The following is a 20,848-nucleotide window of genomic DNA, read 5'->3' as shown; positions in this document are numbered from 1 at the left end:
TTTGTTTTTGTTTTTTCTCCTAGTTCTTCTTTTTTTTTTTTTTTAAATCAGTGTTTCATTTATTTCTGGGTACAAGAATATCGCATGGAGCCTAGGCTATGGCGTGAACAACACCCCTCCCCTACCAAACCGCCGAAGTAAACGGGACAAAGGAGAACTATCAGTATACATGAAGCAGACGTTGAGAAGAGACCCTGGCAATCCTCCTACTGGCCAGCAAGCTAAGAAATTCGGACGTCCCCATCTGGGGCGATGTACTTTCGTACCAGCTATGCAAACTATGGCAGGACATAAGAGAGAGAAGAGAACAAAAGAGAGCAGGGAGCGGACCCTTTTAGGAGTCGGGGTCGTGACGCTTGTGGCCGGGTTCTTGGGCCTGGTGTGGGCGTGGGTGGCCTAAGCCGAGCTTGATGAGATAGAGGTGAGGTCGGAGTCTGAGGATAAATCATAAGGTGGCGACATGGGCGGGCCCATTTGTGGGGGGTACCCGGTTTTAGTGGCTCTTATGTATGAGGAGAGGGCTGCTAGTGAGGCGGGAGGTGACCAGAGGTCATCTAGAGACTTTGCGAAGGGTATGTGGGTTGCCCTCTGGGGGCTGCGCTCAGGGCAGCGTAGGATGGCATGTTCGAGGTCTTCGTCTTCGAGAAGGCATCTGGGGCATGTTGGGGGGAGGTCCTGGGTCATCCATGTTGGGTGAGCCGCTAGGTAGCTTTTGTGGGCGCGCATTTGGCATATGCGACCTGCGATAAAGCGGTCGAGTGTGAGGTGGGGGTGGGGGCGTATGCTGATTGGGAACTTATAGTAGTCTGGGAGGGGGTTATTCCTCCAGATTTGCAGGGTGTCTCTCTTAATGGAGAGCGCCAGGCCTGGGTGGATGGAGTTGGGATTCTGGGAGAAAGTGGGGGAATTGGTGAGTAGTGTGTGGCAGAGGTCATCTATGGGGAGGCGGGCTACCCCTCTTCTGGTTGAGTTCCAGTTGACGGGGGGGTTTGGGCGGCCTCTTAGTAGATGTCGGTGGGAGGTCTCCCTGTAGGTGGAGAGAGTATGGAAGGAGTCTGGGGTGCGTGCGGTGACTGGATTGTATGCGGGGGATGCGGCCTGGATTCTGGCGGCGTATCTTATGCGTAGGGAGGGGATGTAGAGGGCGAGCGGAGGGAAGGATGTTTCGGCTTGTAGAATGGAGAGGGGGGTTGATCTGAAACAGTTGGTGACCCATCTGAGAACTGAGTGCCAGGTGGTTTCGAGCCTTTTGAGTGCCCGGGCGGTGGGGATGAGTACGGAGGCGCCATATGTGAGCATGGGGAGAATTGCCATGACTGCAAAGCGTCGGCAGTTGAGGGGAGTGAGGCCTTTGCCAGCTGAGGCAAAGCCTCTTATAATGGCGAAGGAGGCTTGTGCCGAGGCACATCTTTTGGAGAAGTGATTAAATGTGTTGAGGTTGTCGGTAAGTTGTAGGCCCAGCCAGCGGATTTCCCTTTTGGGGTTGAGCGGGGTCCGGTTGAGTGTGATGGGGAGAGAAGAGGGTTCGCTTCTGTCAGCGCTGGTGCGCCAGTGAATGAGGTCTGTTTTGGGGAGGGAGAAGTGGATGTTGCGTGGGGTGCCTGTGTCTGTTGCCCTTAGGAAGGCGTTTTCTAGCAGGGTGATGTTTTGTTGGTAGGATGTGGAGGCGACTGTGAAAGCGAAGTCGTCTACGTATGAGATGGTGATGCCAGGGGTCGGGTCTATATGTAGTGGTGCTACATATATGCAGAATAGTAGCGGTGAGATAGGGGAGCCCTGAGGTACTCCAACGGCTACAGGCAGGGAGGCTCGTGGGCCGCCTGGGAAGAGGAGGGTGCATTTGCGATCTGAGAGGAACGAGAGGACCCATTGGACCATATACGGAGGAGTGTTTTTGCTGCGGAGGGTATCTGCGAGGACGGAGGGGATGACGTGATCGAAACCCCCTTTGACATCTAAGAAGAGGGACGAGACCTTCAGGCCCCCGCGTTGGAGGAGCCTGACTTCGTGTAGGAGAGTGGTTGCGGCGTCCGCTGTAGACAGTCCTTTGATTGAACCGCATTGGTGGGGGTGTATGAGGCGGGATGAGGAGGCGAAAGCGTGAAGGCGGTATGTCACTATTCGTTCGAGTATTTTCGAGACTGTCTCGAGGAGGACAATGATCCGATAGGCGGCGGGGGAATTGTAGTCTGGCTTGTTGGGCTTGGGGAGGATGACCGCGAGGGCGCTCTTAAGCGCTACCGGGTGATATCCGCTTCTGAGGAGGGGGGTGAGGAGTTGGGGGATGAGGGATGGGTTTCCTTGGTGGATTCTTTTCCAGGCTACGGGGGGGAACGTGTCCGGGCCTGGTGCTGAGTTGTTTGAGGAGGCGGCTAGTGCTTTGGCTACTTCGATGGCTATCACTTCTGGGGTGTCAGGGAAGAAGCCAGGTTGTGGTGCCGGGTTGGGGTTTGGTTGGGGGGGGAAGAAGTGGGATATGAGGGCTTGGTTGACCTCGGCTGGGGAGGAAGCGTTTGGGAATTTGGGGAGTTTAGTTTCCTTGTTCCGGATCATGGATTTTCTGAGTGCCCAAACCTGTTGTGAGTCGGCCTGGGCTATGTGGTCGTTCCAGTGCCTCTTCTTGGCTTCTTGGATGGCCGAGAAGTATGCGTTGCGGGCGGCTCTGTATTCGAAGGGGGGTGACAGCCCCTTTCTGTATGCTCTGGCGACGGAGTTGAAGATCCGTCGGAGTGTTGAAAGGTGGGGGGACCACCATGCCTTTGACCATGAAGACGGCCTTTTGGTTGGGGTGGCGGCGAGGACTGGTTCGGTGATGGTAGCTAGAGCGCTTCCAAACCAGTGGTCGATGGGGTATGAGATTGGGGGGAGGGAGGTTTTGCGGAGGGTTTCTTGGATTGCAGGCCAGGGGGCCTTTTTCCAGTCGGGGATGAGTGAGGGGGGGGAGGTCATGTTGGGGGAGAGGGTGAATCGTAGTTTGATTGGGGTGTGGTCGGATCCTGCATTGGGGAGCTTGTTGGACCAGGAGTGGAAGAGATTGAGGGCGGGGGGGTTTGCGAAGGCTAAGTTGATAACCCCATGTCTTTGGAGTGGGTTGGGGGAGATTCTGGTAATCCTGCCGGGGATATTGAGCAGGGAGTAGCCATTGGCCGCAGCTGTGGAGAAGTAGGGGGAGGAGAGTGACTCCTCTCTTCTATTTATGGTGCGTTGAGGGTCGGTGCGGATGTTGTGTATATTGAGGTCTCCGCAGATGATGGAGGGGTTTCGGGTATTGCGGAATATCGTCTCTGGGAGGATTGATCTTCTGCTAGGTGAGATGTGTCGGTTATAGGCATTCACTATTTCGAGTTGTGCTGGGAGGGAGGGGGTGTCGGAATTTCTCCAGTAGATGGCTATGCCGAAGACGTCGCCTCTATCGAAGTTGATGGGGAAGTATGAGGTATGTTGGAGGAAGTCAAGGTGTATGTAGAAGGCGACTGACACGGGTTCGTCTTCTGTTGTTGGTGGGAATACGCATTCGTAACCTGGTGCGTTGAGAGGGCGGTTGAGAATGGTGAGGGGTTCTTGTACTGCGACGATTTGGGGGGGGCGTTGCTTGGAAAAGGAAGAGAAGAGCGAGAGGAAGACTGCGTTGCTTTTTGCGCAATTTAGTTGGATTATTGTAAAGAGATTGCTGGAAGGATCTCCGCTGGATATGTCTGATCGATGGGTGGATGAGGGGGGGGGGGGAGGAGGGGAGGGAGGAGGATCGTGCCGGCATTACTGCGTCATGGTTAAGTCCTCTTCCGCAGATCCTTCTTGTTGGGGTGCGGGTACTGATGTGGACTGGGGGGTGGTGGGTTGTGGCAGGGTGACCGGTGGGGGGTTGCCTGTAGTGTTCTGGGGGGCGGGTGTGGCGCCCTGGGGGGCCGGCGCTGTGGCAGCGGGCTGGGTACGGGAGCGCCTTGCAGGGCATTCTCTAAGGGAGGCGATGTGGTTGCCGGCGCAGTTGATGCACTTGGCTTTCCAAGTGGCGCAGCACTCGATGACGGGTTTGAGGTGGCCTTCATTGGGGCAGGCTTGGTTGGGGCAGCGATGGTCTTTGCGGAGGTGGTTGCCTGCGCAGAGCGGGCATGTGGGTGAGGACGATTGACATCCTTCTGTAGCGTGTCCTAGGCGGGCGCACTTGCGGCAGAGGGTATTAGGGGACGCTGGCCAAAGTTTATTGCACCGGCGGGAGCGTCCGAATAGGCGAATTTGGTCTCCGATCTTGTCCGTATCCTCGGCAGGGATGGAGACGACAATTGTGGTGGTAGTTTTCCCGATTCTGTTCTCGGGTTTGGTGAGGTATCTGGCTTTGGCGATTGAGGCTCCGGTGGTGAGGGCGATAGCTTCAGCGAGGTGAGGAGTGAAGAGCGTCTCTGGGACGTCGAGAGCGAAGATGGGGACGTTATGGATAGCGTAGTCGACGTTAGTCGGTGCGAGCTGGAATTCGTTGAGTGGGTTCTCAGATGCGTTGCAGGCGAGGTTCAGGACTGCGAAGAGGCCGGGGAAGTAGGGGGCGATGTCTTTGGCAGGGGTGGAGGGGGAGGCGGTGCAGGTAACGGTGCCATTGCGGTTGACCTGGACTTGGAGGGCGGTATGAGGGTGGGTGAGGCCTGCATTGGCCAGGACTCTTCCGAGGTCGGATGGGAGTCTTGCCTCAAGTTGTTGGTGGTTCGGGAAGGGGGCGGGGTTAGACCTGGTTGCGAAGAACCGGCGTTGTGCGGTGGGGAGGTTTGTTGCTGTTTGGGGTGTTGTGGGCCTGCGGGGGCCTGCATTCCGGGTGGAGGGGGGGGGGACAGTGGGGTGGGAATTGTCGTGGTGTTGTTTGAGTTTCTCGGCATAGGTGAGGAGGCGTCTATTGCCGTTTTGGTCGATGGTTTCGATGGGGTCGTTTAGGTGGAGCTCTGTTCCTTCGATCGGGGTGGCTTGAGGGGGGGGGATAGGCATGGCGGGGCGGGGGGTTGGCGGGGTTGGTGAGCGGGTTGCCTTTGGTGGAGGGGGCGGGCCGGAGGGCCTGGGGCTGGAGAGTGGTGGGGAGTGTGGTTGTTGATGCGTGCGTTGAGGAGGGTGACGTCGGCGGTGTGTCTCGCGGCTAGGGTGCGGACTTCCGTAGTGAGTTTCTCGACTTGGGTTGAGAGGCCGAGGAGGAGGCTAACGATGGCCTTGGCCGGGTCCATGGAGGGATCTTGGGCGCTGAAGGTGGAGGTGATGAGCTGCAGGAGGTCGTCCGTAGCCGGGGATTTCTCCTCTAGGCCCATTTTGTTGAAGAGTTTGAGCCTGTCCGCTTGGTGGAGCAGGGGGCCGGCAAAGGCTGCTTTTGCCTGAAGGTATTCTGGAAGGGGGTGGCCTGCCAGAAGGGGGGCGGGGTTGGAGCTCATGACTGCAGGGGGTATTTTGGGCTGTGAAGCCTAATGGTTAAAGACTTTTCTGCCTGTGTAACGTGGTTGTAACGTAAAACTTGGAGGAGATTTCAAAAACTCGGTACAATAGCGGGGAGAAAGGTGTTCTCCTAGTTCTTCTATCGTCTAAGTATATATTGTCCAATCAGTTGTTCGGGCCTATCCAGCGGATAGGCCCGCCGATCATTCCCAGGGTCTCCGGCGAACGCCGAGACCGCCGGTTTTCGTCGGCTTGTGTCCGTTGACTATTAGCTCAGCTCCAACCAAGAGCTACTCTGGATACCCAGTCTGGCGGCTTTTCAGCTGCAGGGCGCCACAACCTAATCTACAACTATCTAGATGCAGATATCTGGCATTTGGTGAGTGGATGGATCCCCACCTATCAACACCCCATGTAGTTCGCTCACTTAATGCCAGAGCCTTATACTTAGTAAACGTGGAAGAGGGGGTTTAAATAAATGCCTGTTGGCTCCCATCCCTCTCGTCTCTTGCTTGCGTCTCACTGTAATTACACAACAAACTTCCCCAGACATAAAATTATACCCAGAGTAAAAATGGCGATACAATCAGTGGTACTAAAGACGATCTACGTCGGGACGTTCATACACTCAGTGTCGCTGGCAGAGCTGCAAGTCCTAAAACGTTCTGCGGTAGCAGTTGACGAGTCGGGGAAGATCCTACTGGTGGAGCATCCGGTGGAAGCTAGCATGCTTGAGATGTGGGCGAAAGAAGCTGGTACAACCATCGTGGAGGCTGGTCCAGGGCAGTTCTTCTTTCCTGGCTTAATCGGTATGATGCAATTATTCTTCCCTGGACAGCTCGTAGAGAGATAACCCAGTAGAGTAGCTGCTAACTAAGCCTCTGGCATTAATTACAGATACTCATATCCACGCCTCACAATATCCAAACTCCGGGATATTCGGCAAATCGACATTGCTCGATTGGCTCAACACATATACCTTCCCCTCGAAGCTTCCCTCGCGAAACCGTCCAAGGCAAAGCGAGTATACTCCCGCTGTGTAGCCCGGACCCTCTCCCACGGCACTACGACAGCGGCATACTACGCAACGCGCGATGTCACTTCTACAAACATTCTCGCGACCACCTGCCACACCGCTGGCCAGCGCGCCTTCGTTGGACGCTGCTGCATGGACTGCATGGCTCCCGATTACTACCGCGATACCGATGCCGCCACGTCGCTCGCCGACACTATCAAGTGCGCAGAGTTCTGCGCGAAGCTAGATCCTAAGGGCGAGCTCGTACAGAGCATCATCACGCCGAGGTTCGCGCCGAGCTGTAGCCGTGAGCTGATGCGTGACCTTGGGGATTTCATGGCACAGAGCGGCCTGCTGTGCCAGACGCATATCTCGGAAAATAAGGGTGAGATAGAGTTGGTTGCTAGCTTATTCCCCGAATGTAAGAACTACGCGACTGTATACGACCGTGCTGGGCTGTTGAGCGAGAAGACGGTGTTGGCGCATGCTGTGCATCTTACAGATGACGAGATTGCACTCGTGAAGATGAGGGGCTCGAAGATAAGCCATTGTCCAGTATCGAATGCGGCGTTGACTTCGGGTGCAGCGAAGGTGAGGAGGTTGTTGGATGAGGGCATCGTTGTGGGTTTGGGGACGGATGTGAGTGGCGGATACTCGCCGTCTGTGCTGGAGGCTGCGAGACAGGCTACGATGACAAGTCGGTTTGTGTCTCTCACAGAGGGTGAGGAGGCAAAGCTGAGCGTGGAGGAAGCGCTATATCTTGCTACAAGAGGAGGCGCGGAGGTCCTGGGGCTACAAAAGACGGTGGGTGCATTTGAGGTCGGGATGGAGTGGGATGCGCTGTTGGTGGGGTGCACGTTCGTACCTGATGAAGAAGAGTGCGATGAAGACGAGGACCTACTACAGGCGAAACAGGCTGTAGGCGGAGGCATGACCCCAGTCGATCTCTTTGGTTGGGAGAATTGGGAGGAAATGGTGGCGAAGTGGTTATATTCGGGCGACGACAGAAATGTGCTGAAGGTATGGGTTAAAGGACGCAAAGTGCACGAGAAGCCTGCGTAGTCGAAGCATGTGTAATGTGTATTTACGACTTTATGTTTTTTACTATTTCTTTTTTCTTTCTTTTTTTCTTTCTCGCGTTCCATAGGATGTAAATGTGTAAACGCTGTTAGAAAGGACGAGATTGATGGCTTTTAGATGAACGAAACCTGGATAGGGCGAACTCCATATATTGATATACATGGAATTCTAGCTGGTTAGGCAGTCATGCGTCTGAGCTAGATTTGAGAAACCATAGGCTTAAGCACTTTAACGTTGACCTATAGCATTAAAAACGCACATAAGCTTCATTTAATTGAGATTTACGTAGGTCTGTCCAAAAGCAAAATTCATTTGAATGACGCCTATTATAGTATTCAGCTTTAGGAGCGCTTGAATATAGTCTCATTACAGCTCTGTGGACTGATGAAATCATATTCAGGGGATACAAATTCAGAACTCCGAGTGAGATATTGTGACCATGAACATAAATGGCTAGAATGGAACATTGTAGGGTAACCACTTTTGGACGTTCAAGCCTTCCAACTGCAACCCAGCCTCAACCGCGGTACTTACATGTATCTAGCTGCACACTAAGGAACCAGTATCGAGAAATCGACACGTCATCTGCAAAAGAATGCGGAGCGGAAGTTATTTAGCTTTCTTTCGGGTGCATTTCACAGTCTGGGGGAATGCGCTGGGGGGAAGGAGATGGGGGGATGAGCATTGAGCACACATGAGCTGCGCAGGGCATCGGGAAATAAGGTTAGAGGACACAATGCCATACATGGACCCTGGAGCATGAAAGTAAAATGTAGGAGAAGAGCTCTTGCTTCTCTTGCTCATCTTTATCCTCTCCTGAAACTTCCGCATCAGCAGAGTGACTTTAGCAAAGACTCCATATCACCAAGAGTCAGCGGGAAAGTACCGTCGATACAAGTACACTTGGTTCATGGTATCATTCTTGGACAGCATTGGGCACTCGTTGGTACGCCTACTCTGCTCTACATCTGGATCTACTAGGTTCACGGGTTACTGGAGGGCCTAAGCGCGTTTCTAGCGATTGTAAATACGTATACATACATGTAGGCCACAATAGAGTACCAGAGTGCGTTCTCTATGTACCCCGGGCTGAGATGTCGGAACAAGGTGTAACTGAAACATGGAGGTATTTATTACCCCCGTTCATTTTATCCCGGTACATAGGATCTACGTCCAAGGGTATGACTGGACGACCACTTAACGCCTCACCCCCAAAATAACCGGCTCCACATCGAGCCGCCTTGAAAGAAATGGCTCTCACGGAGAGTAGCCGTATGTACATCTCCCGGAGACGGCTGTACCTCCGTGAATTACTTTTGAAGCAAGGAACAACTTTCCTGACTCACTTGAGAACGTACCTGAAGACTTACAAGCTAAACACTCAGCCACTTCTTTTACAACCTATTGGCGCCGAAACGGGCTAGCTCGCGCCGAGCCGGGGCGGCGAATCATATGCTATCACTCGTGTTTTAGTCTGTCTTAGAAATCGGGAACTCCCGTTAGATACGCGAGCGGATCAGGGCATTTTTAGGAGTTTGAATCTGGAGTATCGAAACCAAGATACTCACAGACAGTCTATTCAAAGACCATAACCAAGATCGCTCTTCAGGATCGTTTCAGGCTACTGGTGCCTTAATACCCAATCAGTTAGCTTAATACAATCGAAACCATCCTATCGAATCCTCTGGTACCGCCAACGATGATAAGAAACAAAACTTCGATGGTGGTGAGCCGACATATTTCCCTATTTAGCCAGCGACAGTTCCTAGAGCCGCAACGGTTCGTGGCACCCCACCCTCTTCGGCAGAGTCAAAGAGTTGAAACGCAACTTCAAGGCGTCAGACCGAATCATTCCCCCTGTCTGGAAAACTAAAAGAGGGGCAAAATACGTGAAGAAGGAGGGGTGAGAAACTAGCTTTGGTAAACGTGTTCGTCCATCCTCTTCGCATGATAGGCGCCATCTGTTCGTGTCGCGGGAAGGGTGAGTGAAAGAGCTGCAACGCGTCGGCCTGTATGCAGCTTTATCGTAAAAACCTCGCTCGCTGGCCTATTCCCAATGGGATTCTTGCAGTATGCGTAACGTAGGCAGCTCCCATTCGTTCGGATGGTTAGGTGTGGCTGTGGCTAATGAACAACTCAGCGTCGAGGGTTGGATCCGACCAAGGCTAGATTCCTTTTTTCTTTCCTTTTGGGATCGATGATCACGATTACTTGCTTGTATGGGGTAGAGTTTTCTCGACTATTAGAGGGGGATGGGTTTCTCCTCTCTTTTGCTTGCTTTGGTTCAATCATATCAAAATTATCAAGTGCATAATTACATACCAATTAAGGAGCTCCGAACTTTTTTATCTCAAAGGAGTCCATCAATCTTCTATATCAACTAGAGTTCCCCCGCCTTCACCTTGCCTGCTTGACAATTTCACGCCCATCAGTAATATATATTCAACATCAGCACGCGCCAAAATGGACTGCAAAACATACCAGCAAACATCCGTATACATCAACCTAAGCAGTCGACAAGAGCTCTCTGCACTCTGCCGAACCTGCAACGGCGATTGGGTCCGTTCAACAATAGATCTCAATGGCGTCCTCGGAAATTCAGACGGTATAGCTTTTCCGGCTCACTCACGTCGACCTTCAGCAGCTTCTAACAAAACCCTCGTCAACGCAGGCACCTTCGACTGGACCTCGATGAATTTTGGCGCCAGCGCCAAAAACGTCGAATTACAGGATGGAAAGGTCCTCAGCGCGAACCTGCAGCGCAAAGATGGCACATGGACAGATAAGCCCGTATGCGTAAACCTGACCGAGCATATCCAAAACCACAACGGCACTCTTTGCCGCGGAGAGAGGGAGGAGAGTGAATCTACCATCTCTCCGGACGTGCGCGAGAAATTGCAGGCTGTAGCTGGACTGATTACAAGCCAACAGTCGGCGATGGACAATGCGGCATTTGAGCTGGATTATTTGGTTACATCAAACCAGCGCTTAGTTCTGCAGGAGCTTGAGGTGGCATTCTTGAGGCTGGGGAAGCTGGCGGGTTGTATCAGGGGCGAGTTTGATGAGGAGGTGAAGGACGGCGGTGTGCCGAAATCAAACCCCGACGCGGTATTGAGGCCAATGATTAGGTCGTTTGAGAATGTAGCGACAAGGACGGAGAAGGCGCTAGGATTGGTTGAGAAGATTTATCAGCTTGTAAGTTGTGGCTGTGTTGAAGCTAGTTTGGTTTTGGAATTCTGTACTAATTGTTGATTTGATAGGCGAATCAACACCAGATGTCCGGTCTACCATCACTACAAAGAGATGTCAGCTCATTGAGGGCAGAAATCACTACTGAGGTTGATGGCGTGCAGACAACGCTTTCGGAACTTCAGGAAAAGATTAAGGAGTCTGCTGCCGCAGTAGAGGCGAGCCAGGCTCTCTTCAAGGAAGCGCAGGCCACCAAAGAGAAGGCGAAGAGCATGGAGACCTTGGTAGGACCCTCTTGCCTTTTGATCTACGATAGAAAATAGTGGACCCTTACTAATACATCTAATAGATCAAGCTCTCAGGCTGGGTCCTTCTCCCAATCGGCATTGGAATGAACATCGCCACAGTCGACGGCCCTTTTTGGGATGCCGTTAAAAGCAACGAGGCCAAAATTAAAGAGCTGGAAGAGGATGCAGCAAAGCAACAAGCCGAGCTCACCACCCTCACCCAGAAAGAAGCCGACTACCACGCAACCCTGCACGCGCACGACCATCTCGCCACACAGCTCGACACCCTCACCGTCAATATTGTCGCCATTAGTTCGCGCGCCGAGAGCGTACGAGAGACTATTGCAGCTACCAAAGGGCTCATGGACGCGCTGACCGAGATGGCCAGGGATCTAGAGGACAAGGGCGCAATGACGGACTACCAGGTATCGAAGAAGGAGTATGCCGCGCATATTGTGTGTTTACTCGATATGGCATTGCCATATTTCTCAGCGGTGGGAGAAGTGGAGAAGATTTTGGTGGAGCTGGAGGAAGGCGATGATGAGAAAGGAAGTGTCAAGGAGGATCTGAAGAACGAGATGGCGGTGGTGAGGGGAAGTTGGAGTTGGTGAGATTGTGTGTCTAGATTACTTTTTCCCTTTTCCTTGGATGTTCCTTTTGTGTTGTATAGGCTTTTCTTTTGTATAGCTGGTGTTTTGTGTGGCGTTTTTGGGTTTGTGGACTATTTTCTTTTAGCTTTTGGACTTTGGACGCGGTTGTTTGGTTTTTTAAGTTTGGGTTGGTACGGGTTTGTTGAGCTTGGCTATGATTTAGCCGACCTGGGTCGACAACTGTGTTATAGACACAAAATTGGAGCATATATATTATGGAGTTATGATAGATCATAAATCTCAACATTTTGAAGAATATACCTACCGTCCATGTCTTAGTGATTCTTCGTAATCGGGAGTCCAATTTTTTTCTTTCTTTTGATACCTAGCATAGCTGTGCACGTGGTTGTAGCACGCAAGGCCGATGAAAATACTCCTTAAAACTTTAAATAAGGGATCCGCAAGCCGAGTGATATTATATGACTAACAACACTCAACTCAACCACGAAGAGCAGAATCACAACACTACAACACCACAACACCACACAATACCACAGATGAAAGCCAAGCCACCAGATTTGGCATCTAATTTCAGGATTCAGATTCCTGCTTTCATCAGTGCATCTCCGTCGCCGCTCCGCGCAGGATGGCATGATAAGTGCGATTCAGAGCATGACGCACATTGGTGCTCAGATCTTTTATGGGCCTTGGAAAGCACTTGGACATCAGCGGCACGTTACAGGGTGCGGGAAGTCTGATTTCTGCGGTATTTCTACGAGCCAATGGGCCGAGTCTGATTTGCGGGGCGAGTATGTACCCGGGGGTGCCGGAAAGTGATGCAACGATCAAATAGTCCTCAACAACCAAACTAACTAACAGAACCTGGAGCAAATATATGGTAATTTAGAAGGTGGAGATCCTAGCTATGGTAAGAGTTAATATGAATAGCCATTGCTTCTCCTTTTATTACTGTCTCTTGTCACAAGTTGTTCTTTTGCGGGCTAAAAACTCCAAATCAATGCCCTGAAAAAAAATGCAGACTCTACCTATTCTAGAGACTCATGTATATGGAGCGGTAAATGTGTTAAAAGTAATTTTACCAACGGTAGTAAATTATTTTACCACCGGTGGTGAAAATAATACCAATTTTTATGATAAAAGCACAGACCTTTTGGCTAAAAGGGGCCATAGAACGCCAATATATGGCCCAAATGGGCCATATAATGCCACTATATATGAACATTGTCCACCAGTGGGGAATTTCACCACTAGTGGGAAATTTTCGAACATTTACTTATGTAGTATAGCGCAGTATAAAGACTGAAATTCAGTGTTTATACGGCACAAGTGCTGAAATTCAATGCTTATACCACCGGTGGTAAAATCACTTTTGACACATTTACCACCCCATACATGTATCATGCATATGACTAAAATATCTATCTTGTTCAAGCATTGTGTTGTGTTAAAAATTGATTTCCGCGTTGCTAGGTCAAACGTTGTATCACTTTCCGGCACCCCCGGGTACAAGGCTATAGCCAAACAACAACAGTACTTATACCCTCATCCTCAAGCTTCTACGTAGCTACCTTATCTTCATGGTGGTGATATTGGTTATAAGAGTATTCAATATACGCTTTCTGAGCAAGGCAAGGACTCTTACCTGCCTACGTTAATCAAATCACACTTTGTCACTCGAAAGGCTACCTCCCCGCGAGCCGGCGTTATCTGCCGCAAATCCTCTCGTTTGTCATAACTGAACACCCCCACCACTAGAACCGTTCCTCATTTTGTGAGCAACGAAGTCTGCCGCCCAACTTTTGCACTTTCTGCGAGTGGGATGAGGGGTTATGCTGATCTCTAAGTGCATATGTATAGCGCAGGGGCAGGCTTATGGGACACCTAGGAACCCCCCACTTATGTTTGAATGACCCCACTGGCCAACTTGGTAGAATCGTTGGTCCATGGTCCACAGACCTCGGGATCAGGGCGTGCCGTTCAACAGAAGAGCCGAATATTGGCGCGCATCATTTAAGAGGTTTCTCTTTTAGCGAATAAGATATTGTCATCTAAGTTCAACGGACGCATACAACGGGGATGATTACCTCAAGAGGGGAGGGTAGTAATAGTCTAGCTAATAAAATAGTGATGGTTGGGGTTTTGTTCACGCCATAGCGTTAGCTGCATGCGATATGCTTGTACCCAGAAATCAATGAAAAGAAATAAAAAATAGTGATGGTCACGTGCTCAATAGCGTAAATTGTCACACTACATAACAGTCTGGACGCTCTCGAAAGTGATTTGTATATTATGCTATAGAATATGAGACGACCTATCCATCCGCCGTTCTTAGTGGTCTAAAGAAGCCTCTCCAGGAGTCCTCACACAACCGGAATTAGTCGTATGAGCTCCGACATTTTTTTGGTGGGCACCCCAGTCGGTTACTCTGATGTTTAATGGGGCGTGTCCTGAGACTTGCCAGGAGTTGAGGGGAGAATTTGGTCTACTTGACGGACGAAATGAGTCCTCGAGGCAGCAAGATACAAAGGGCAATTGATGACCATCCAAGTTCAACGCAACTCCTTTTCAATAGGTAGGTGTTCACAATCTGTACCACATGGAGCCAAAGGCCTTCTAAGCCCACCGTGATATTCTTATATCACAGTCTTACCAATTACCAACCCTCGGGTAAGCCCGACGTGCCGGTCGACGCATTTATTCCTCGGGCATGAACGAAACACACAAGTAGGTTTCTTATCTTATCGTCATAGGGTTAGGGTTAATGTACTTGAACCCCACCCTCAGACGGCGGCCTGGCTAGATTAATAGGTATCATTACGTGTCTACCCACAGCCCGGTAAGGGATGAAATCGGTCCTCGGGATATCCGTTTCCTGTCTGACAGCTGCTAAATAATTAACACCTAGCCTATATCGTAGCACTTCTAGAAGGTATGGGGAGAGATCCTGGTCCGTAATTTTAGGTGTGCTACATGGTATTATGACATGCCCTGAAATCTTACCAGGGAAATTTTGGGTGGTACAGGATGTCGCTCTGTGGATAATTTAAATGGTGGTGAGATCGTTAATATGACACGTCTTTGTGTATAATTTGATAGTGTGTACATCTATTTATGTACTGTATACATACAGTATTCTAGGTGGGGAAGTCTAGTACTCTACACGGTGCCCGTAACACCGAAAGTAAATTTGTACGGAATCGGGATGATCAGCGTGTACAAGATTGTGAAAAAATTGTCCGATTGGATATATCCTCCGAGATGTCGGTACAGTTACCGATATGATAGTTCTCTCTTAGTGGTTTCCTTGATGTCGGATGTTTCATTTTAGTCAGGATTGGATAGGTTTCAGTGCCACTCGCCAGGTTTTATCCGAAGGCCCTCAATCTGGGCGTTTTCCGCATGCGCATGACGAACTTTTAGAACTTTTGACTCTACCTTCGAGCTTGCGCTCTGGTTTCGGGTTGGACGATAATCCATGTAGTGAGGAACCGAGGCTGCAGACAATTCAAGAGCGATTCCCGATGCTAATTTTTGAAAATGTAAACCGGTTTATACTTATCTGAATATTCGAGTACGATCGAGGTAATCTTGGTTAGTGCCTTATATTTGGGTATGGAAATAGGATATATCTGTGATTTCGTAGCGAGTCCGCGCTGATCAACTTGATAACTATTTAACTCCAATCAATTAAGGGCCCGTTCGGACAACCTTAGATTATTTCTTCGGGTTATTGGACAGACTGGATTATCAGGTAGCGGAAGTGATAATCATAATACTCAAAATAAGTGGATAATCTACATGTCCGGATAACGTTAGCTCTCAGGATATCTGTGTTGTGTGGGAATAATTACCTCCGGAGGTGATTGTTTTCTTGGCGGATTATTGGATAATCAGGAGTTCCGAATGTTGGATTATTCAATTGCACGAACAGCATAGATTATTGTGATAATCCAAAAGTCGATAATCCGTCAGATTATCGCCAATAATCTAGATTATTGGGTTGTCCGAACGGGCCCTAAGGTTTAATCATAACAACATAAGAACCATCTTCAATCCTCATAAAAATGAATTTCAATAACTCCTAAGTCCGCCTTGGTCCCGTTGTACTGCATAATGACCATCGGACTTCGGGCTTCGGCTTCGGCTTCGGCTTTAGCTTCGAGGAATGTCACGACACCCGTGAAGAGTTCAAGCGTAGTATGTGGCTATTATTCGTTGTTGAATTTAGGACTGGAGGGGAATCATACCATTCTGTCAGAGCGGGGTGTGTGTGTGTGTGAAGTCATTTCATACTGTCAGAGCGGGGTACATACGTGATTAGTATATGTGACTGCTCAATTATATAAAGCGACATATCAGCCTCCTTACCATCTCAAGCCCTCAATCAGATCAATACCCACAGGTAAATTCTTACCATAACCAAAATGACGCAAGAATCCCCCATCAGTTTTGGCGTGCTCCTTCTCAGTGATTACCAAGTCCTTGACTCAATTGGACCCATAGACCTCATCTATAACATCACTTCATCCTTTGTCACTGCTGCGTGCCCCTCTCCCGCAATCGCTGCGAAAGCTCCACACATCACCTTTCACTTCATCTCTCACAGCCTCTCTCCAATGCAACCCGCAGGTGGGCCTCTCCAGACCCCGACCTGCACCTATACAACCTGTCCCAAACTCGATTACCTTCTTATTCCCGGCCAGGACCCCATTGCCCCGCTTGAACCTGGAGTGAAAGAATTTTTGCTGGAGCGATACGATGAGGTTGAGAGTGTCTTGACGGTGTGCACGGGATCGCTGGTATTAGCAAAGGCCGGGTTGCTGGAGGGTCGATCTGCCATGACAAACAGGGTTTCTTTAGCGATGATGGCGAGGTTGGGCGTTGTGCCAAAGGGAGTAAAATGGCAGCTAAAAGGACGGTGGACAGTGGATGGAAAGGTGTGGAGTAGTGCTGGCATTACGGCGGGAATGGATATGACGGCCGAGTGGATGCTGGAGAGATTTGATAGGGAGGTTGTCGAGTGGTCATGGGAGTTGGGGGAGTTTGAGCCAAGACCGAAGGAGTGGGCAAAGTTTGATTATATCCTGGAGGGGATAGAGCTGTAATGTATATGTGCTGGTAAATGATGATTATGCATGTTAGCGGGTTTCTATGTAATGCATTATAAAAATCTCAAATTGGCTCAACAACACGATATAGACACTTTATCCTGTCATATCCGCGAATATAACTGCTAACTACATGTAGATCTCGTTAATATCAGTTAATATTATTCCCCCTCAAAACACATTCACACCTCAACGAGTGATAAACCATGATCCTAAAAGTTCACCACTCAGAATACTTAAACCAACATAGATATCACATATATTAGACCCCGCCATATAGAAACCAAACAGTCCACTAAAAAAATCTCAGGCCAATTAGATACGGTGGGTTCGAATTATTCATAAAACAGTACTGTCCTTCATAATTTACTACAAACATTTCTTTTTCTAGTTCTGTCTATGAATGTTCTCATCTTATCTCTAGCCTGACCAGAACTGGTTCTTTCAAAGTCGACGGCTTTCTTGCATTTTCGCTTATAGACCCGAAAGCAAATATTGACCCGGATCGGATCATTGGGAGTTTATTTGTTTTATATCTTTTATATCGAGGTATCTTGTTGCTGCCGAACGTTCCATGATCCAATTGGACGCCAACTTCGGAATTTCCCGCAAAAAAATGGTTGGTGGGACAGATCAGACAGCTCGGGAAAGCCTTGCAGCAGCCAGCCCCCGCATCGCCAGTACGGAGAAGCTTGATGATAGATACATCATCCTTGCATGCGATTGGTATCGACATCATTGCATCTTCCTTTACTTCAGTCACGAGTAAAGTAAGTCTGCCGTTTCAATAACTGACTTGGTACGTACTGAACTCTACATGAGATAACTATTATTGTCTAGCTTGCTAATCAACACAGCAGACGCGAGGATAACGACAATAACTATGGCCCCACGATATACGTCCGACATCGACGCCGCCCGGTTAACAGTTGTACGGAGCCTTGAAAACATTCAGAAGGCACTCCCCGACAACCGGCGGAGGAGCACTCAGAGCATTTCCGCTGCATTAGCTTTCGAGCTTGGAGGGAACAACAGCGGCAGTAGCACGGTAGTAACACCAACCAGCCGACGGGGGCAGATAGTTGCGAAAGATGACGATGATGCATGGAAGAAGCATCTCCGTCCTAGTGAGATCATGGCGCTTGAGGACCAGCTCGAGGTTTTACAGCAGGACATACGGGATCTCAATAATATACACGCGCGACATGTGCGCAGCTCGCGACAACAGTGGCGGTACGCTCAAGCTGAGGAAGAACAAGTTTCCCAACGGCACAAGCTCAGGAGGGTTGGTGAAGCTGCCGTGTTACCCCAGGTCACCTGTCAACAATCCACTAGTCCCTCCTCCTCCAGCTCCTCAGACGTGCGGATTCCAACAGCTGACAAAGACTCACGGTTGCTTTACCCCTCCTCGAGCTCTTCAAAAAATGGGAAGACCCAAAGGCAACAACAGAAAAATCAATCAGCAATGGACAGGCGGCCGCCTATGCAGAGACCCATGAGCTCGAGGGATATTCGCCCCGTTAACACGAAGACAAATTTACATTCGGGGAGCCACCTATCAAAAGCTGCTACAACTCCCCTATATCAGGCTCCTACGCCTGAGGTCATATCACCTACATCATCGGCCAACGTGTCCTCCAGCCTTGTTGGGGAAGTGCAACATTACAACCAATCCAATGCAAGGACCGCGAATAGAAGGTCAATGGCTGGTGAGAGCTCAGTTGGATCAGAGAGTAGCCATGGAAACCGCCGAAGCTCCATGTCAACTGGGGTAAGACGGCGTAGCATTGGGGAGAGGAAAGTCCGATTTGTCGAAGAAAGTATACGGGGGTTTCAAGAACAAACGAAAGGAGTAACTAGGGAGACAGATAACAGTCGGATTCAAAATTCATTGTCTAGATCATCATCGTCATCCTCACTGTCTTCTTGCTCATCGATATCTAGGGACGTGACGTCATCCTGGGGAGAAAACAATCCGGGGCTATTTGATACTCATTCACTATCCACTGACGACGACGGAGAATCATCTTTACGAACTTCTACAAGCTCTCGGAATCAAACCGACGACAAACTGGCCGAGAGTCAATCAACGGTGGAGCCTCAAATACATGCCTCTGTTGAAGTTGAAAAGGCGACAATGACAGAGAGTGCAAGGGATTTAATCGTGAGAATTTTCTCCAGGAAGAGCAGAGGAAAGGGTTCTACGTCTTCGAGGGGCTCTGTGTCCTCGAGCGGACGGTCTACGTCCTCAAAGTGGGATTCTTCATCCTCGAGGAGTAGTGTATCCGAACAGATCAATTCTCCGGTGGGCGGTCCGATAGTGGCCGTGAATGGGGTTAAATCCAGTGCTTTTTCATCTTTGCCAGATCCCGCCAAGAGCAATCTCAATAGTACCTCTCGGCCTCAAGAAAATTCGGCAACGAGCACACCAATCAGAAGCCTATTAAGGAAACACTCGGTGAGCTTGTTGAACAAATTCACTGGGAAGGACGGGAAAGCTACTGTCACACCATTGGGAGCGGTTTCAGAGGGGGCCCTGGCTCAGGCCAGGCCGACATGCGCTGTCTGTCTTGAGGAGTTTGACAGAAATTCCATGGTCCAAGTTCCCGCAGAATGCTTACATTCTTATTGCAAAGGGTGCTTAAAAAGTACGTTATATCTACCGTTTCCCTAGGGAATCATATTATTCTTCTAGAAAAGAGATAGCTCACATAGTCCGGGTATGGGCTGGCGTCTAGTTCTATTTACCCGTGCTCTGAATGATCCCCATGGCTCATTCCCGGTCAAGTGTTGCGGAACAACCACAATCGACATCTCCGTGGCGGGTACTCTATTGGGTGCGACTAAAATTGCGCGTTATAATGAACTGATGCTTGAATACGAAACGGCCGTTAAAACCTACTGCTACAACAAGCGTTGCAACACATTTATCCCGCCAGCAAACATCCAACTGAATGATGCGAAATGTCGAAAATGCCGGCGGATAACCTGTACGCACTGCAAGAAGGGGAAGCACCGGGGGGTTTGTACGGAGGATCGTGACAGTATGGAGGTATGTATTTATATTTAATCTATATATGTTGCTCCCCTTTCCCGGCATTAATTATCGTGAGGATTATTGATGGATAGGTTTTGGAAGCTGGAAAAAACATTGGGTGGGTACAGTGTCACAGATGTCAACACCTAGTAGAGAAGTCATATGGGTGTGAGCAGTAAGTTTCGTCCTATATGATCTGACTCACCACCTCTTCTAACTATCTGCCCACATCTAGTATTACCTGTCAATGTAAAGCGGAGTTCTGCTATAAATGCGGTAAAGAGTGGAAAATATGTTTGAAGGCACGGACTTGTAGTACGGGCCAGCTGGAGCAATAAAGGCCTGGATGTCACGTCAGGGCCGTCCTGCGGGGTCATGTTTCGATATTTCATGATTATTATTTTTTTTAATTTTTATTTACTTTTCTCATTATGTCAGGGCCTGATATAAAAGGCATCACCATAGTCGTGTTATGGGCGACATTCTATGTTTGGGAGTCAATATAATTAATGCCAACCGTGAGCCAACGATAGATATGTAACTGCTCATGTGTAGCAGTATGTCATTTGGTAGGGTGGTAAGACATCGTTCGGGCGGACCTGACCTAAGTTTGCTTTCACTTCAGACCAGGGTTATGATATGAGGTTTCAGCAAAAAAAAAAGAGCTGGGATTATGTTCCCAATCCAATCGGTCCCGCATACCTGGAACTGAGCATTCTGTTTCTTCTCAAGCTTCCATCCACCCCATCCATTCATCTACGTATGCATACGGTTCACAACCCTTGCCCGGTTTCTTCTTCCAAATAAACCGACAAGCGACGCGGCTCCCTGAATTTCTATGTTTCTGCGCGTCTTTTCTTTCCGTCTCTCACTCGTTATTTATTTAATTGGGAGGAATTCGATTCCGTATTTGTACCCCGATGTGACAACTGCCGCGCCGAGAAAAGAGAGGAATTGATACCCGACAGACAGGGCAGGGATCAGCCATATTAAAAACCGTTCCTACCTACCTCACCCTTTACTCACAGACCGCTTCACACAACCGAGGGATTGGTTCAGCTCCTGCAAGCAAGCTAGAAAGCGTGTGGGTGCATTACTAGTAAGAAACCGCAGCTTCGAGA

At 49.6% G+C, this 20,848-nt stretch overlaps 6 protein-coding genes across 6 annotated transcripts; 4 read left to right on the top strand and 2 right to left on the bottom strand.

The window, feature by feature from the left end:
• Positions 1-3,756: 3,756 nt before the first annotated feature.
• Positions 3,757-5,399, bottom strand: LAJ45_10971 (uncharacterized protein; the record flags this gene model as incomplete). Its single annotated transcript, XM_046120485.1, has 2 exons — positions 3,757-5,007; positions 5,127-5,399. 2 exons carry the CDS (start codon positions 5,397-5,399, stop codon positions 3,757-3,759), a joined length of 1,524 nt encoding a protein of 507 aa, XP_045966364.1.
• Positions 5,400-5,974: 575 nt separating this feature from the next.
• On the top strand, positions 5,975-7,477 carry LAJ45_10970 (uncharacterized protein; the record flags this gene model as incomplete). The annotated part of the gene is made up of 3 exons (XM_046120484.1): positions 5,975-6,209; positions 6,298-6,408; positions 6,474-7,477. 3 exons carry the CDS (start codon positions 5,975-5,977, stop codon positions 7,475-7,477), a joined length of 1,350 nt encoding a protein of 449 aa, XP_045966363.1.
• Positions 7,478-9,567: 2,090 nt separating this feature from the next.
• LAJ45_10969 (uncharacterized protein) lies at positions 9,568-11,582 on the top strand (the record flags this gene model as incomplete). The annotated part of the gene is made up of 6 exons (XM_046120483.1): positions 9,568-9,576; positions 9,636-9,712; positions 9,880-10,100; positions 10,167-10,690; positions 10,756-10,968; positions 11,034-11,582. The coding sequence occupies 6 exons, from the start codon at positions 9,568-9,570 to the stop codon at positions 11,580-11,582; spliced, it is 1,593 nt and encodes a 530-aa protein (XP_045966362.1).
• A 4,049-nt stretch (positions 11,583-15,631) lies between these two features.
• LAJ45_10968 (uncharacterized protein) lies at positions 15,632-15,953 on the bottom strand (the record flags this gene model as incomplete). The annotated part of the gene is made up of 3 exons (XM_046120482.1): positions 15,632-15,787; positions 15,830-15,874; positions 15,951-15,953. The coding sequence occupies 3 exons, from the start codon at positions 15,951-15,953 to the stop codon at positions 15,632-15,634; spliced, it is 204 nt and encodes a 67-aa protein (XP_045966361.1).
• Positions 15,954-16,006: 53 nt separating this feature from the next.
• LAJ45_10967 (uncharacterized protein) lies at positions 16,007-16,687 on the top strand (the record flags this gene model as incomplete). Its single annotated transcript, XM_046120481.1, has 1 exon — positions 16,007-16,687. One exon carries the CDS (start codon positions 16,007-16,009, stop codon positions 16,685-16,687), a length of 681 nt encoding a protein of 226 aa, XP_045966360.1.
• An 886-nt stretch (positions 16,688-17,573) lies between these two features.
• Positions 17,574-20,065, top strand: LAJ45_10966 (uncharacterized protein; the record flags this gene model as incomplete). Its single annotated transcript, XM_046120480.1, has 5 exons — positions 17,574-18,583; positions 18,635-19,338; positions 19,429-19,742; positions 19,820-19,902; positions 19,963-20,065. The coding sequence occupies 5 exons, from the start codon at positions 17,574-17,576 to the stop codon at positions 20,063-20,065; spliced, it is 2,214 nt and encodes a 737-aa protein (XP_045966359.1).
• Positions 20,066-20,848: the final 783 nt, after the last annotated feature.

This window comes from Morchella importuna, assembly GCF_003444635.1.
Source record: "Morchella importuna strain M04M26 chromosome Unknown Morimp01GS053, whole genome shotgun sequence".
Lineage (NCBI taxonomy): Eukaryota > Fungi > Ascomycota > Pezizomycetes > Pezizales > Morchellaceae > Morchella > Morchella importuna.
The sequence above is the reverse complement of the archived record's forward strand: the minus strand, read 5'-3'. Positions and strand labels throughout refer to the sequence as shown.